Here is a 19,180-nt window from a genome sequence, read left to right on the forward strand (position 1 = left end):
CGGTTCAGATTGGGGGTGGTGGTGTAATGGTGTGGGGGATATTTTCTTGGCACACTTTAGGCCCCTTATTACCAAAGCATTGTTTAAATGCCACAACCTACCTGAGTATTGTTGCTGACCATGTCTATCCCTTTATGACTACAGTGTGCCCATCTTCTGATGGCTACTTCCAGCAGGATAATGCCACAAAGCTCAAATCATCTCAAACTGGTTTCTGGAACATGACAATGAGTTCATTGTACTCCAATGGCCTCCACAGTCACCAGATTTTAGTCCAATAGAGCACCTTTGGGATGTGGTGGAACGGGAGATTTGCATCATGGATGTGCAGCCGAAAAATCTGCAGCAAATGTGTGATGCTGTCATGTCAGTATGGACCAAAATCTCTGAGGAATGTTTCCAACACCTTATTGAATCTATGCCATGAAGAATTAAAGCAGTTCTGAAGGCAAAAGGGGGTCCAACACGGTACTAGCAAGGTGCACCTAATAAAGTGGCCGGTCAGTGTATAAGACTCCATTCATGAAGCGATATCTACTGCTTTTTACGAAATGTGGTAGTGTTTTTAAAAAAAAAAAATTCAGTTTACATAGTAAAACGTTACCAAAACACCACATGCATTATTTTATGAAGTGATGCAGTATTTTAGTAGTGAAAGCTTGAGGTATTTTAACAAACCGTAAATAGCTTGTTGTTCAAGCGGTAGTAAACTGCATAAAAAAATAGAAACCCCTGCAAGGTAAAGGCATAATGTGCTAGTATGCATTGCATACTAGCACATTATGAAGGACTTACCTTGAAATGAAGCCTTCCAGTAGAGCGCTTTCACTGATCCCTGGGGCTTCCATCTTTACTTTACTTTCTTCCAGGTTCGCAAGCTGTGGCCAGCTGACTGGCCAATTTGTGATGTCACTCTTGTGCCATGGCACAGTGCTCTGAAGGTACAGCATGGGTATGCAATTCCTTCAGAGCGCATGCGCTGGCTATCAGAAAAGGCCAAGCTTATTATAAGCTTACCTGTAGGTCAAATTAATAAAGAAGAGTTCACTACTACTTTGAGGAGAGGCAGCCACTGGCGTCCTTAACAACTATGATTCATCTGCATGTAGACAAAAAAATTGCCGGCAATTAAAAATTGAGGGGAAAGAAAACGGTGTGCCCCCCCCAATCCATACCAGGCCCTGTCATGGTTAAGGAGCAAGCGGCCGCTGCATCCTTAACTGATGACTCATCAGCTGTGTAGCAAGCATACACATTTAGATGGACGCGGTTCAACCATTTTGCTCCAATCCTCCATTTTGTTAAGAATTCTCCCCCTCCCTCTCTGAGAGTCAGTGACATTTGGCCAGTGTGTGTGTTAAGTGTCACAGGCCAGAGCCCAGCAGGGAGCCACGAAATGCCTCACTGTCAAAAGAACCTGTGCAATTTAACACCTCGTAAAAAGAACGCAGCCTACCCAGCAGTTCAAAAGACCTTGAACCAGATAACCTTTTTAAAAATCCATTTTTCCCCTATGTCTCATATCTTGGAATATGAGAGACTTACATAAAAACCAGGCATATTGTCAGATTGACCTATCAAATTGTTCGCCTCCTCTTGGCCACTCTCCATGGTTGGAATACATAGAAAAGCAGAAAAGTAGATTTCGTGAACCATTCAATGTAGAATTTCATATTTAATATCTAATCAATCCTCAGACGTGTCTGCATAATAATCTACCTGTGGGTGGAGTGTCACTTATGCATATGGAAAGTTATGAGCCAAAGAGATTTTGGCTCTAGTTTAGGCCTACGCCCAGACGTTCCCACCCTAAACGGGGTATTGGTCCTTGACTTCAGAGACACCCCCTGTTGGGGAACTACAAATTGGGTTGTCAGGCCTGAGAAGAGTAAGTTGAAGAATGCTCCCATTTTTAACATCAGTACCACCTGGGGAGACCCGTACCCTTTCGCTTTGAAACTTTATCTGCAAACCCAAGGCTGATTGGCAAGTACTTTAACCCTTTAACCTCCTTTCTGTTACCTCTTTGCTGTGCTGTTGTTCTCTGTATATTTATATATATTATGGTTACATCTTTTTTCTGTAAATATTTTTATTGCACCCTTTTTGACCTTTTAGTAATACATCTTGCCTTCTGAAAGTGTTGAGCTGTTTTTATAGCTCTTAATTGCAATTTACGAATTCCTGCCTCTAAAAAGAGAGCTACTGTGTTTACTCTTTAGAGGGTTACTCTGTATAACTGGCCTGCGGTGACCATGTAATAGACGATTATCTCAACCATTATAGTGTTATTGCTGATATTGCTGAGTTTCCTCTTTCTCTGTACAAAAAGGAGGTGGTGGCAGTGTGAAGGGTTAATTGCGTAATTAACCTGACCCAGTAACAATCACTCAGGCTGCCGGTACATAGATTGTGGTCCAATTATCTGGAAAATCATTGCGCAGGGTGCAGCTGGGTGTGGCATTGTCACACACGTGACATCGCGGTTTTAGATTGGCTAGTCCTTCGGTCACGAGTTTGGTGAGAAGGGCTGGGGTCTGACGCCGTGTTCATCACATATTGGTGACAGCGATCGTGGGATCGTCACAAGCTGGGCTGTGGTTGTGGAGGTCTGCGAGCAGCTAGCTTTTCGGAATTTAGAAGCCCCCTTTAACAAGGGGCCCCCAGATCCCGCCTTCTCCTGTGTAAATGAGTATGGGGTACATAGAACCCTGACTCACTAACAAAAAAGTGGTGAAAGTGAGTAAAAATCAGAGCCAGTTTTTGTCCTATATTCAAACCTCACCTCGCCAAAAAACAAAAATAAATGTCCCCTGAAGTAGATCCAACGTCAACCACGATGAACACCAGCTGCAGACCCAAAAATAAAAAAGCTGAGGACATAAAGGGGTGGGCCACTCATTGACATAATCAAGTGGGGCTGCCCTTTAGTTTATTTAGCGGCTGGAGCTGTCAGTTGGTGAGAGCCAATGTCAGGTGAAGACTTTTTTTTTTTTTTTTTTTCCTGGGTCAGCGGCCAGTGTTCATGATTGACACTGGATCTACTTTGGGGGACATCTGTTTTTACTTTTTTTTTTTTTTGGTGGGGTGGTTGAATACAGGACTTATCAAAAACTAGATATGTGGTTTTACCCGCTTTTACCACTTTTTTGGTGAATAAGTAGGGGTGCTATTACTACATACTCATTCACTTGGGAAGGGGGGCTGGGATCTAGGGGCCCCCTTGTTAAAGGGGGCTTCCAGATTTTGATAAGCCTCCCACCCGCAGACCCCCACAACCACAGCCCTGGGTTGTGGGGAACAGGCCCTTGTTCTCATTAACATTGGGACATGGTGCTTTGGGGGAAGCTCCCTTCCCCCAAAGCACCCCCCACATGTTGAGGGCATGTGGGCTAGTATGGTTCAGAAGGGGGGAGAGCTACCTTTTCCCTCCCCTCCCCTTTCCTGACCTGCCAGGCTGCATGCTTGAATAAGGGTCTGGCATGGATTTTGGGGGAGACCCCACGCTGTTTATTTTATTTTGGTGTGGAGTTCCCCTTAAAATCCATACCAGACGGGATTTTTAATTGCCAGCATTTCTTTAGTTTACATTCAGCTGTCAGCCGGGAACTCCGCTGACATCTGATGAGTCATCGGTTGTTAAGGGCACGGCAGCTGCCCGCTCCTTAACAACCATGACCGTTACTGGTTGTTAAAGATTCTGTTGGCTTCTGGCTCCATAACCAGTTAAAATCCAACACATTCCTTAACTACTGCATGGACCACTTCTTAATTACCACATGCATTTATTTATTTCCTTTGTGAATTGAGTTTAATGTTATATGCAGTAGTTACCAAGTGCTTTGCGGTAAATACTGCAAAACGCCTTAGTGAATTAACAATTACAGGATCGCATTCAATATTTAGGGAAAAAGTGTCTAGACACCTCTATAGCACATGAGATCTACTTTAGTGAATGGATCCTGCAGTGCCTAAATGCAAATTTTTTGTATGAAAATATGGCTGTTGGTACCCTGAAGTGAAGCTGTGTCCTAGACAGAAATGTATAGCAGGCACATAAGTTGCCAAATGCTTCTGTATCTTGCAGAGCTTGCTAGGAGCCCTGAAACAAATCTTTGCTACTACAAATGGACCATAATGTAAACTAACCTGCAATACATGGAAACCAATCAATCGAATGAGAGAAAGTGTTAACGATGAACAAACTACATAAACCAACTGAAACACTATATACAGACAGTAGGATATGGCTGAAAAGCACAGTCCGTGTCGGAGCCAGGAGATCAGGCCAAGGGAGCAAGTTAGGAGAGAGAGAACAGAAGCAGGCAGGCAGAGCAGGCAGGCGAGGATCAGAAACAGAGTACAGGTACAAGTTTCACAGATCAGGGGCATATGGACACAACACCAAAGCAAGCGGAAGTAGCAGAGAAGGACTAAATATCTTCCCAGCAACCGGCTTCAGGTGATGACTAATTACTAAGAGCTGTTGGCAGCCACTGATGGACACCAGAATTACAGCCACAGTACCACCAGCAAGCGAACCCATTCCTGACAGCCTTACACCACTTTAGTCCTGTGCATTAACCTACAAAAAGCTTAAAGCAGTATTAAAAACAAAACCAAATATGTAATATATGGCCGCTTAACAATCAGATGTGGTGGCTGCATCAGTTTTCTTTTCTTAGGTTTTTTCCCCTTTGGTGATCTGGCCAGTAACACACGTTGTATTAGAGTGCCACCACTCTGGATGAAGGAGCACAGAGAGCACGTTTGAATAGCAGTATGGTCAGCTTGGGGGGAAGAGTGTTGGATGCACTAGCAGATTTAAATGCACTAACAGAGTGAAGACCAAACTCCAGAAACACTTACTGGACAGATCACCAGAGGAAAAATAGACAGACAACCTAAAAAAGAAAACGAATGCAGCCATCACATATAAGAATTGGTAAGCTGCAGTATAATGTTAGCTCTTGAAGTGGTATTAAACCCAAATGCAGAGTGCATTTCTGGCAGACCAGCAGGTATTCTTCTGTACTAGCAAAAACTTTAAGGCTACATTCAGAGTGGCAATTAGAGTCAGTGCGAATAGTAGCGGCAGGAATATTCTGATTCCTGCTGCAGATCTCAGCGGGCAGGTGCACTGTCAGCCCTGTTCACTATATTGACAGGTCGCTGGCGGCTGCATCTGTTCAGGGCTCGCTGCACAGCCAGCAATTACCTGTGGTGATCACTGCACACAAAATGCATCCAGCATCGATCACCAAAGCTAATCGGCTAATGTGCAGACAGCAGCGAATAGCTGCAGGCCCCAGCGCCCTGTCATAGTGAACAGGACCAGCAGCCGCACCTACACGCTGAGATCCGCAGCAGGAATCAGAGACCGTGCGAATAGTAGTGGCAGGAATTTTCTATTCGCCAGTGTGAATGTAGCCTAAAGGTATAAAACATGGGGAGATGGACATGTATGTCAGAGATGTACTTATGCTTTAAAGAATATGTCAAAGCCCCCCCACACAAAAAAAACGCATAATTAGTTTTGGATAGAGTAGAGAAGAATTAGAACCCCTGTCAGGTTTTTATTACTGCATGCGCACCCATTAGAGAGATTCACTCTCTATTTGCCCTGTTTACTGTTAACAGCAAAAGTGAAAGAAAATCTCCAATTTTGGGTTGACACCAGAACAGGAATTGAGTGGGGGGGAATTGTATTTACTTCTATAAGTTTCTGAATGTTGTCACCATTATTGACTTTACTTTGCCTCCCTTATAGCGCTTCATCAAGAGCATAACCCCAGAGACGGTCACAGAGATACCAATGGCTGGTATTCATATGAATGCTGTGTAACCTAGAAGCAGAACCTTGTCCTGTCTGCAAACTTTACGCACCCCATTCTGTGCCTAAAGAGAACTATTCCAAACCTCATACTGTGTATGGTTCATCCACCCTCAATGCACTGGATCAACTCTGAAGATTGGGCTCCTTCTCAGTCTATAGCATGAACGCCCAAGAAGACTAAAAGGTCCAAATCACAATGTCATTGATCCATGATGGAAAGGTGGTGTGCATGTTTGTTTTATGGGTAATTATTTGAGAATGCTGAACACAAAGAAATATTTGGGTCATTTATTCCATGTAAAATATCTAGATGTGCAGTGTGAAAATAAATGTTGGGTGTAACCCAGAGTGTTTGAATATATAACAGCTACTTAATGACCTTATTAGTCATTATATCAAATTGAGCTTTACTGGTAAACTTTCACAAGGCAAAGAATTCTCAGGTGGAAAAAGCCACTCTCCATCTTCCTGGTCCCTTTCTAGTTTTGGCACAATGAATTCAGTCAAATAAGTAGACCTTAATGGTCTCTGAATAAATGTCATGTGGGATTTGGAAATGTTCTATTTCCATCAGAAGTGTCTGAAAGAGGTGTTTTGCATAAAGAGAGATTTCCTTTATCTATATGTAAAAGTCAAGTGCCGTTGTTGAACCCTATGTAGGAGTGTATGGAGAATTCTGTATTGGGGCTTTTACTGCTGTGCATTTGGGAAGTGTCACTGGAACCATGTAGGTTAGTAAGCCTGTTCCAGCTTACACCCAACATTTCATATGTAGCACAGGGAGGACCTTGTATTTATGTTTTTCTGTCTTTTATTAAAATTATATTTGTTTATGCTTCAAAGTGTATGTAAATGCAATTTTTTTCCTAGTTTAGGATAGAGTAAAGAAGAGTTAAACTATTTGATAAATTATTATTTTGGCTGGGTCTCCATTGGTGAGTTTCACCCTTCATTGTCATATGAAGAGGGGGAAATCAGGCAATGGACACCTGTTCCTTTGACAACTCTCCACAATGAGAACTTAATTTCTTGTTGTGTCTCCAGGACAAAATGGAAGAAAATCTCCCCAGCGGGACACAGACAGCAAGAAATAACTTGACAAGGGTTTCAACCCTTCCTTAATCTAACTAAAAGTTAAAGTGGTTCATTTTTACTTTCATGCGTTTCCTGTATTAAGACAAAAAATGCCCCTGTATTTGTATCACCCCTGCACTTATACAATTAACTGAGCCCAATCTTGATCCAGTGCTGTGCCTGGCTGCAGCGGTTCTGGTCTCTTTCTGGCTCCTGCTGCTGTCAGTCAAATCCTGAGAGCAGGGGGTGCTGTGTGTGTCAATAAACACACACAGCCTGGCTCAAAGCAAGCTTGCAGATGCGCCCCCATAAGAAGTGGCCTCCAATGGTGGTGCACTGAAAAAAGGAGGAGCCCAGAGCATGGACGGCGGACCTGTGAAAAGGAGGTTTGGGACTGCTCTGTGCAATACCACTGCACAGGGCAGGTATGCATAACATGTTTATTATTTTATTTAAAAAAGACTGTTTACAGCCTGATTTGATTAAATAGCGGTATGTTTGTTCTGCACACCGAACGTCAATGTTAGTGTATGTGGTGGCATTTCTAAAAGAAATATTGACCAACAAAACATTGATTACCCCCGATCCTGATGTGTATGTGAGTAACATTTCATGGGTGCATAGCAGTTTTGGTCACCAAGGCCAATGCTGAACAGATTCTTGTCAATTGTAATGATACTAACACTACACATAACACAAATAATTAGAATATATAAGATTCTACAGTTGATGAACTGTGTCTCTTAACAGTATCAACTCCAATAAAAATGTTTGAGAAGGCTTATTGCCTCTGTCAATGTTTTTTGCTGTTTGTGGGCCCATTAAGGAGAGTTCACCCTCACTTCTTTTTTTCGGGGAGAAAGGGTCAGAAAGCAATGGGAAATCACTCTGAGCCGATTCACACATATGCGAATTGGATGTGTTGTGAACCACATTCAACTTGCATGACATGTGAAAGAACATTGCTTTTTATTGTGCCTTTTCACATATGCTGGGGTGTGGATTCAGTGCAAATTGAAAGAGTTCTGTCAGTTTTCTGAGTAGTGCGATCTGGCTCAGGTGTGAGTTCAGGCCCACTGACTTCTATGGGAATGCTTCTGAATTGCACATCATTCTGTTGTGAAAAGGATAAAATCCTGACCTAATCCTGATGTAAACCTGACCTGAAACGCCAAACTACTTTGTCAATTAGCTATGAAAACTGAGCTTCAGTTCGCACCGCACATGTGTGAATCCACGCTCATTGGAGAATCCTACTTGCTCAACCTCACCCTTCTTATCCTTTAGATACTTGCTTCTATTCTACTCTGATCAGCCAACAACCTCCTTCACACCAACTCAGACAGATTTAGGCCTTATACTGAGCTGGTTCTTCATGGAACCCAATGGAAAAGCGGTTTCCCTCCTTGTTTGTAAGTATGTGGCTTCTCTCAAGTCCTAAGGAAGATACCAGTATGCCATGGCCTGCTGGCTCAGTGATGAGGACTGCAGTCGCTTGGTCTTGGTGTCTATAGTTTGGGGGGGGGGGGGTCAGTTACAACACATTAATGTAAAGGTACAGTTTTTATACCTGCTCCATATAGTGACTTTACTCTAATTTTTATTTAGTCTTGTCTTACAATTATGTCACAGAACTAAGCTTGTAGGCTGTTGAGGTTTCCAGTGACAGAAGTGAAGGAAAATCTCCAGACAGAGGATGTAACACTTCCCAGCTCTATCCAAAGTGACGAGGAAAGTTTTGGTTGGGGTCCTGTCAAGTTACCACAGGCATAGCTTTACCTCTTTCTAGCAGTTATTGCAATATGTTAAAGTAGCTGAATCTATTTTTTCTGTAAGTGTAAAAAATGAGGTATTAAAGCTCCTAGTTATTTTTTGTTACATTTTATTTTTGTATGGAATACTTTAAAGTGTCAAAGACTAAACATTATCTTTTAAGTATAGATTATTCAGAGAATTAAAACTATTATAAATTCTATTATATATTAAATGTCTATATTTCTAAATATAAAATTTCTGATGTAATTCATGATGTAACTGTACTATTCACTTGTCTGTTACATATAGGAAAATTAGGTGGAAGGGCTGCAGAATTTACCAAACACGGTATAATTCCACACAGCAGCATATTACAGGGGTGTTTGGGAGAGAAAAAGGGGACTCATGACTATGATGGAATTCACATTTCCCAAGAGTAAATTTAGGGCTGCAAGCTAAATTGAAAGCAAACCTGTCCTTTACCCACTTAGTGCATAGAAAAAGGTACCCCCTTGCTGCGGACACCTTCCACTTGCTTCAGCTACCGGAGACCTAAAAACCCCCATGTGTAGGTTTCGAGTGGGTTTGATTGGGAGCTTACACAGGGCCAAGTTTCTATGATAGCACTAGGTGTGCCAAATGGCTGCTAAAATGCTGCTCTCTGCTCAATAGGACCAAGGGGGAGTTTCATATTGTAATGGTAGAAGAGGGAATGGGATAGCTTGCGTTAAACATTTTTCTTCAGAATAAAGCAAATTAGGACCACAATGGACAGAACCAGATTTCTGCTTGGAATATGGTCCAGGGTCTAGGTCAGCACGACCATAGATGCTGTTCCAATAGGCCTGGACAGCTCACTAGCCACTAAGTAGATGAGAGCGGTGCCTGGGGGCAGGGGGCATACCTCCAAACTACCACATTTTAGCTGATTTATTCTAGTATATGTCTCAGAACAAGGGTGGGCTTGCTAAAGGTAGACTTTGTGGGGAGGTTTACTAAAACTAGTGCAACAAGAATCCTGGTTCAGTTGTGTATAGTAACCAATCAGCTTCCAGGTTTTATTGTCAAAGCTGAAATTGTTTTATTGAACAAGCTGAAGTTCAAGTTGATTGGCTACTAAGCACAGCTGCACCACATTCTAAGTGAACCAGTTTTAGTAAATATCCCCTTATGTGTCCAAATATAAGTTTGGTAAGATAAGTGACTAAAAATACCTCAATATCTTAAGTTGAAAAGAAAGGAAGTAATGATACAGTAAGACAACATTTTCCTTTTTAAAAAGCACAAAAGCAACCTGTCATGAGAAATTATGTATTCTCTCATTGCGGACATCTACCTTTAAAAAAAATACCAGTTACCGGACAGTTGTGTTGAATCAGTACCCGAGGCGATGACCCAGTGAACGTGTGCAGAGTACTAGCTTTTCCCTTTATTTTCATGATGCCTGTTTCGAGTTTCTGCAAAAAGTGTTGCAGAGATACATGCTGATGGGAATTTTACTGAAAGGGGGGAAAGGTCCACTTTAAATAGCACCTGTGTCCCGAGCCAGTACTCATCGAACTCTGTAGCAATCTGAACCCCGTCTTGTGCCAAAATCTCCTTCTCCATTGAGTTTTTCAGTGCATTTCTGCTTTAAATAAATTAAATCATAACATCCCTTAAAATGAGCTGCAAAAACATATTTCCATCAATAACACAATACATAAGTAATAATGCTGACAGCAGACTTTCCGAATGTGCAAATATCCTTGTTTCACAAAAGTAGATTAGGAAGGAACATAGAATTACTTTATACTGTATATTAATTTCTAAAAATCTAAGTATACAACACTATTACTCTACAGTAGATCTGCAGAACAAAGAAAACTACAGTGTGCATAGTTTTGGCAGATCATAAGTTAAGATCAAATGTTCCATTTACATAATTCAATTTTCCAAATAACCCCTGCAGACTCAGCTGAGACGATAGACAGCTGCTGGATATTAGCATACCTATATAAACAGTCAGAGGTTTATCACCGCTTCATGGTTTGTGTTTCAGCGGTTGCCAAGTGATACAACTGCATCTATTTTTTCAAGAGGAGATAATCATCTAACCTTACTCTAGTTTACACAGTTGTGACTATACCCAAAGTTGTGCTCAGGAAACCAGAGGAATACATTGTTTGCGTTGGGCGGCACAGGGCAAGCGCTGCTAATTTGTAGTACTAGAGTTCTGAGTCCAATTCCTAAACTAGGGTCCGTGTTTGCATGGAGTTTGCGTATTCTCTTCCTGTGGGGTTTTTCTTCATTACTTGCTGATAGGTTAAGTCACTTCTACTCAAATGTGGTCCAACAAAAATGAGTTTTGGAATTTGATAGTAGGTACCACTGTAAACACTTCTACAGTTTTACTGAATGTGTTAAAGCTAAATATATGAAATAAAATGAGATCTTTAGGCTTTGGATGTACAAGCCATTGCAATTCAACTGTTTTTGATCTAAAAATGCAGTAAATCACCCAATAATAAACCTGGTAGTTTAACCTCCTCCCGGTTGAGGGACCTAATGACACTTGAACTGCTGGTTCACATGTACAACCAGCCTTTTGAATAGCCCCCAGCTACTGTACTACATATTGCTATGATGTGCGCACTCATAGCAAAGGGTCGCGCACAGAGTTGTGTACAGCGTATGGCTTTCTTTGACAAATAAAGTTGCTTTTAAACAAACAAAAAAAATCCAGAGATGCACATCCTCTTAATATAGTGAAGTGATTGATGTGCATTACTAGTTAGGGTTTCGTTATACTTTAAGCCAAAATCACTTGGTTTTTATTCAGTCAGTATGTATATGATCTCAAACTAAAGTGAGAAAAGTATGTTAACACCCCCAGGTCAATTAGTGATTCCCATGTCTGACCTTAGCTGTCATTGGTGTACCTCTGGTATGTGTTTATATATAAATACTTGTCATGTATATATTTCACAGCTATTCTGTAGATAAGGGTAATCATTTTAAGTGTTCTTTGTGAGTATATTGAGCTCTTGTAAGTGGATAAGTGCTTAGAATATGTGTGTAATTGTGTGCATTGTGTTTATTATATGAAAAGTGAGTGGGTTCTGCCTTAAAACTCAGCAATGGAAATTCTTAATTATTTATGGGGAATGGGGCTACTGTTGGCCATACTACAGGTGAGAACGAAGTGTTCCTAATGAAAGACTGCTCGTCTGCCCTGTCTTGGCTTATAATATTAAATATGCTGATTGAGCAATATGCTTTTTTTTTTAACTTTAAACCTACTGTACACTATCCTTACCATCTACTTACCGTGACATTAAAATACCATACAATTTGTGAATTAAAGCCAGAGCAATTAAAAATTATTCCTGGTCTTGTGGCTGTTCCTACCTTCCAAGGGTTAATTGCTTGTCTTTATCTGGGGGGAAAAAAAGATTTACCCAGTTCTCAGCTATTCCTTGCAGCATCTCCCACCCCCATGCTCCACTGGTCTAGTGTCCTGATGTCATTAAGACCAGAGAAGGGTCCATAGCTCTGCTCTGGACGTGAGGACAGCAAGGGACAGTCCACTGCCAGATTGTGGGGGAGTGCCGTAAGCTAGAGTAGCAGAGGATCAGGTAAGTAGTCTAGGGGAAAGGAGAAACCATTTTAAACAAGCAACTAACCCTTGCAGTGCAGTCACAGCCTCCCAGTAAGGGATCATTTCTGATTTGCCTGGACTTGGGCTTTAAGTAAACATTTACCCTGAAATAAGGTTAGAGCCGTCTTATTAAATAAAGGACAAGCCATGATTAGAGACAGAACATTAGCTTTATTCATTTTTTCTGTCTGTGTGCAACCATTTTGGTGCCATCAGCTAGAATTCTATGTACCATGCAAGGAGAAACAACTGCATAAAATGCAGTCATAGTTATGCACTTGGACTACAGAATTTAAATAAATGGCTTTCATGTTTCTTAAGCTGGCTGTAGGGAATTCATCTCCTGATGGCATACTGGATCAGGTGACAATCTTGTGTCGATCAACACCAACACTGCACCATCCAATCATCAGGGAAAGGAGTGATTGACCAAATTACAAATGTCTTTACAACCACTATAGTACACCCCAAGATAAGATGGTAATAGGCATCCACTGTCCTTCCTTCATTTCCTTGTCCCAGAGGCAGAAACATGCATACATATAATGTACATGCGCATGTTTTTGGCCAAAACTGCTGAAAAAAACTCTCACATGTTGAGCCTATAGATCCAACCATCCATTGAGGTCTTTTGCCATCTTTTCTCTGCGTAGTTATTCAGAGGAGAAAACAATTAAAATATTGCTTATGCCTAAGGCCTCTTTCACATGGGGCAGATTTGGTTCCGATCAGCATGGGATCTGTGAGCAGAGAAAATAGATGATACATCCATGCCTGCTCAGTTTATGTAGAGTGGACACAGACAGAGTCCGCTCTGTGGGTGGCTGCAAATAAACAGCTTTGCTGTCCGTTTATACCCAGCTACCTCTGATCTGCTGTGCCTAAACGGAAGAGGACAGACTGGACCCAGGTGGACATAAACAGACACAAGTCCGTTTACACCTGCCTGTCCATAGGAATGCATGGACCTTCCGTCAGGTCCCTCTGGAAAAGGAGGACCTGATCAGAACACCAATGTGAAAGGGGCCTATACGTGCAACTGCTGCCTTCACTACCTAAATTAATCAGCAGTTTCTTGAATATTACTGCTGAGATGGCCCAAAGTATGCAAACACATAATGATACCTATATAGCAGTGGATACACAGCATATATAAACAATGAATATTACACTATTTAAAAGTGCATAGAAATTGCATTTAAATGTAAAACAGCCATTTTTATAAAATGGCTGAATTTGAGACCAAAAAATTGACATGTTTAGACAGCATTTAAGCAATGTTCATACTAGCTGTTGAGCGTTAGGATGACTGATGTGAAAATGCCTCTGGTTTGTAGGACTACGGGTTTACCTGTCCAAAAGGCCTTTAAGCCACTCATTACAGACTACTGAATTGTGTTCAATACTCTGAAAGCCATTGTGCTGAAAGGGAGAAGATTAAAAGTTTCAGTGGCCAAGATTTTATTAAAAAGTGACCTTTACAGCAAACCTGTATTTGTTTGTACCTTGCCATTCTGTCACCTTGCACTAGTTTTATTTTACAGCAAACCCATGGTGCTTGGGTATGTATTTACAGTGAGAAACAGAAGTATTTGAACACCCTGCGATTTTGCAAGTTCTCCCACTTAGAAATCATGGAGGGGTCTGAAATTCACCTTGTAGGTGCATTCCCACTCTGAGAGACAGAAGTTAAAAAAAAATTCAGGAAATCACATTGTATGATTTTTAAAGAATTTATTTGTCTTGCACTGCTGAACATAAGTATTTGAACACCCTTTACTCGACTCATTAATCTAACTTAGTAGCACCTGTCTGAGCTCTTGAAAGACACCTGTCCACCCCACAGTCAGTCAGACACCAACTACTACCATGGGCAAGACCAAAGAGCTGTCAAAAGACACCAGAGACAAAATTGTGGAGCTCCACAAGGCTGGAAAGGGCTATGGGCCAATTGCTTAGCAGCTTGGTGAAAATAGATCAACTGTTGGAGCAATTGTTAGAAAATGGAAGAGGCTAAAGATGACTGTCATTCTCCCTCGGACTGGGGCTCCATGCAAGATCTCACCTCGTGGGGTATCACTGATGATAAGAGGTGAGGAATCAGCCCAGAACTACAAGGGAGGAGCTGGTCAATGACATGAAGAGAGCTGGGGCCACAGTTTCAAAGGTCACTATCAGTAGAACCCTACGCCGCCATGGTTTCAAATCATGCAGTGCACGGAAGGTTCTCCTGCTCAAGTCATCACATGTCCAGGCCCATCTGAAGTTTGCCAATGACCATCTGGATGATCCAGAGGAGGCATGGGAGAAAGTCATGTGGTCAGATGAAACCAAAGTGGAACTTTGGTCTAAACTTCACACGTTGTGTTTGGAGGAAAAAGGATGAGTTGCATCCCAAGAACACCATCCCTACTGTGAAGCATGGGGTGGTAACATCATGCTTTGGGGGTGCTTTTCTGCGAAAAGGGGACAGGACGACTGCACTGTATTAAGGAGAGGATGAATGGGGCCATTTATTGTGAGATTTTGAGCAACAACCTCAGTGAGAGCATTGAAGATGGGTCGTGGCTGGGTCTTCCAACATGACAACGACCCGAAGCACACAGCCTGGATAACCAAGGAGTGGCTCCGTAAGAAGCATATGAAGGTTCTGGAGTGGCATAGCCAGTCTCCAGACCTAAATCCAATAGAACAGCTTTGGAGGGAGCTGAAACTCTGTTGCTCAGAGAGAGCCCCAAAACCTGACAGATCTAGAGGAGATCTGTGTGGAGGAGTAGGCCAAAATCCCTGTTGCAGTGTGTGCAATTGCAGAGGTCAAACGTTTCCTGTAGTTCTTGACCAGGTTTGCAAACAAAGGCTTCTGTACCAAATATTAACACTGATTTTCTCAGTTGTTCAAATACTTATGTTCAGCAGTGAAAGACAAATAAATTCTTTAAAAATCATATAATGTGATTTCCTGAATTTTTTTTTTTAAATTCTGTCTGAGTGGGAATGCACCTACAATGTGTATTTCAGACCCCTCCATGATTTCTAAGTGGGAGAACTTGCAAAATCGCAGGGTGTTCAAATACTTCTGTTGCTCACTGTATAGCCTTCTGCTAAGAAGTCATTGCTTATCCTGGGGTCTCTTCTAGCACCAACTTCTGCCTGGCTAACCCAATGTGATGGGAGGTCTTGTCAGCAAATCAAGAGGTACAAGAGGAGAGGCCAAGCAATTACTTCTTAGCTGAAGTTATTATTTGCATTAGAGTGCTTTCAGGTTCCTGAGGAGTTCTATTTTACATTGATACAAAGCCAAATGATATCTGCGTCACAGCAGATCAACTTAACCAACAAATATTGATATGATAGCTCATATTTCAGGAAATATACACTTTTGAAGACTGTTATTAAATATCAATACAATTTAATAGAACAAAAGGAGTATGCTAAAATATCTGTTAGCATACTGCAATATTATTTTCAGCTGGTTCTATGTATAAAGTAAATATCCAAAGCCATCCATCTTTTCACACAGAGATACCAGCTATCAGCATGTGTATGTTTGGTGTCATGTACTGTATGTATGTGTATATACACACATACTATATTGCCAAAAGTATTGGGTCACCTGCCTTAAAACGCACATGAACTTTATTGGCATTCCAGTTTTAGTCCGTAGGGTTCAATATTGAGTTGGCCCACCCTTTGCAGCTATAACAGCTTCAATTCTTCTGGGAAGGCTGTCCACAAGGTTTAGGAGTGTGTCTATGGGAATGTTTGACCATTCTTCCAGAAGAACATTTGTGAGGTCAGACACTGATATCAGATGTGAAAGCCTGGCTCGCAGTCTCTACTCTAATTCATCCCAGAGGTGTTCTATCGGGTTGAGGTCAAGACTCTGTGCAGGCCAATCACATTCCTCCACCCCAAACTTGCTCATCCATGTCTTTATGGACCTTGCTTTGTGCACTGGTGTGCAGTCATGTTGGTACAGGAAGGGGCCATCCCCAAACTGTTCCCACAAAGTTGGGAGCATGAAATTGTCAAAAATGTCTTGGTATGCTGACACCTTAAGAGTTCCCTTCACTGGCACTAAAAGACCAAGACCAAGCCCAACCCCTGAAAAACAACTCCACACCACAATCCCCCTTCCACCAAACTTTACACTTGGCACAATGCGGTCAGGCAGGTACCGTTCTGGCAACCGCCAAAGCCAGAAACGTCCTTCGGATTGCCAGAGAAGCATGATTCGTCATTCCAAAGAACACATCTCCACCGCATCTGACGCTTTGCATTGCACTTGGTAATGTAAGGCTTGGATGCAGCTGCTCGGCCATGGAAACCCATTCCATGAAGCACTGTTGTGCTAATCTGAAGGCCACATGAAGTTTGGAGGTCTTTATCTATTGACTCTGCAGACAGAGACTCCTGCACACTGTGCGCTTCAGCATGCGCTGACCTCGCTCTGTCATTTTACACAGTTACCACTTCGTGGCGGAGTTGGTGTTGTTCCCAGTTCCTTCCACTTTATTATACCACTAACAGTTGACCATGGATCATTTAGTAGCAAGGAAATTTCTTGGATGGACTTACTGCACAGGTGGCAACTGGACCATGCTTGAATTCACTGAGCTCCTGAGAGCAACCCGTTCTTTCACAAATGTTTGTAGAAGCAGTCTGCAAGCCTAGGTGCTTGATTTTATACACCTGTGGGCATGGAGGTGATTGAAACACCTAAATCCAATGATTTGGCGGGCTGGCCCAATACTTTTGCCAATATAGTGTATATACACATTAATACACAGATATCAGAGATAGTTATGTCTTTAGTAGAGCATGTAACACAAGTCATATCTGTACATATCTATATATTCATTCACTTGTATATTATGTATCTGTATTAAATTATGCAGCCATTCCACTTATGAATGTTCTAAGATGGATTGTAAATCATCAGTATGTGCCTTGTATTGTAACTGTTACTGTAAAAATAATGCCATAATAAATATATCTCAATCGTTATCAAGTTTTCTGAATACATTTTTTTTTTTTAATTATTTAAAGTGTACCTACCCTCAGATATGTTTTCATGTTCAGTACATGCCTAGTTTAGGTATGTAATGTGCAAGCGTAATGCTTGCAGATATTTCATGATGTCATTCAGACAGGGAGCACTCTGATCTCATGGAGAGGTAGGCTTCATTCTGACAGGTACAGGTGCCCATACTGCATGCATTAATTGTCTTTGCATCTGTATCCATCCCTGAGCTGCGTGCAAGCAGTCTTAGGAAGTGGATGCAGAAGTTGCATAGAGGTGAATGTCACATTTGTATAGGTGTGCAGCCCCAAACACAGACAATGTGCAAAAAACAAACACTTCGTGCATGCAGCTTGGGTGCCAACACCAACCTGAACGAGGCTTACCTCTCAATTAGATCTTAATGCTCCCTGTAACTATTCTTTCTTTCCAGAAGTGGACAGATGGAAAAAAACAAAAAAAACAAATGAAACGCCCATGTGAAAGGGCTCTTACAAAGCCTGAACGTTTTACTTAACTACATCACAGAAATGTCAGGTCTATTCTGCCTGAACTGTGTAATTATAAAGCAGAACTCCAATCAAAACTTTTAGGTGCTTGTTCTGTCCAGGGGTTTATGGAAAAGCTGTGCTTACCCATTCCTCTGGGATAACGCACTCTCTCACGTACAGCAGTAGATTGTTCCTGCTGTCCTCATGTCCGGAGCTGGTCTATGGCCGTGATGACGTCAGGAACAACCCATTCACAAGACCGCTAGCGTGTGAAAGCAGGGCCGGCAGGGACCGGTCTAGTGTTCAGAGGATCGGCGGATTAGGCAAGTATATCTTTGTTTTCTGAGCCCCTAGACAGAAACAAGCATTTAACCCATGCAATGCAGGCACAGCCCCCACTGCATGGGAAAATAATTTTGCCTGAAATTCTTCTTTAGGGTCCAGATAGACAGAAATATAAATCCTTGGCAGGTAACGCAGATCTCATACATGCATTTGATCTGTATATTTAGTCTCAATTCACAAACGCCAAAGACTGTAGCAAAGCATTCCACAAACGTCAGCTTAATTCTGCTAAGTTGATCTGTTTACCTCAATTGTTAGGGGAGAGTATGACAGAAAATGCAGAAGGCCAAAAGAGGGGGAACATTAATGATTGGAAAAAGTTTTCTAAACTTTGCAAGCTGTGATCCCTATTGATGGCAATTCAGGACCTTTAGTGGTGACAGTTCATAAATAGTGAAATAGTGATGGGCCGAACACCTCTGTTCAGTTTGCATTCGAACGTTCAAACCTAATAAACATTCAACCACAAACTTCAAACTCAATGCAAGTCTATGGGACTTGACCGTCAAATTCAAAAGTGCCCATTTTGAAGGCTTATATGCAAGTTATTGGCCATAAAAGGGGTATGGGGACTCAGATACTGCCCTGAACATGAATCAATTAATTTTTTTTTTTAAAAAGTACCATTTTCCATTGCTTAAAGTTAAAAAAAAAAAAAAATCCTTTAAATATTATGCTGGGGGGGGGGGTCTCCTTAAACTACCTGCAAAGTTCAGCAGGACTGACTTTTTAAAAAAAAATTTAATTTTTATAAAAAAAAAAAAGAAACCGCCAATCCATAGCAGACCCCTTAGGTCTGGTAGAAAGGTTAGGAGGGACCCCACAGTAAAAAAAAAAAAAAAAAAAAAGAAAAGTGAGTGGGGTCCCCCTAAAAGTCATACCAGGCATTTTAGGCCTGGTAGGACTTTTAAGGGGAACCCAACCCCCCAAAAATTGGAGGCAAAAGTATGGGGTCCCCTTCAAATTCCTACCGACCCTTGATCCGAGCACAGGCCTGGCAGGGCAGGAAAGGGGAG

At 41.7% G+C, this 19,180-nt stretch overlaps 1 protein-coding gene across 1 annotated transcript in view; it reads left to right on the forward strand.

The window, feature by feature from the left end:
• SLC6A4 (solute carrier family 6 member 4) overlaps positions 1 to 17,312 on the forward strand; it is a 136,201-nt gene extending 118,889 nt beyond the window's left edge. Inside the window, exon 14 of the mRNA XM_089683042.1 lies at positions 5,771 to 17,312. Coding sequence (XP_089539168.1) covers positions 5,771 to 5,845 — 75 coding nt within the window. The 3' untranslated portion in view covers positions 5,846 to 17,312. The remainder of the gene's footprint in view (positions 1 to 5,770) is intronic.
• The last annotated feature ends 1,868 nt before the right edge of the window (positions 17,313 to 19,180 follow it).

This window comes from Staurois parvus, unplaced genomic scaffold (assembly GCF_062004578.1).
Source record: "Staurois parvus isolate SC_StPar_1 unplaced genomic scaffold, SC_StPar_1.0 ptg000299l, whole genome shotgun sequence".
Taxonomy (NCBI): domain Eukaryota; kingdom Metazoa; phylum Chordata; class Amphibia; order Anura; family Ranidae; genus Staurois; species Staurois parvus.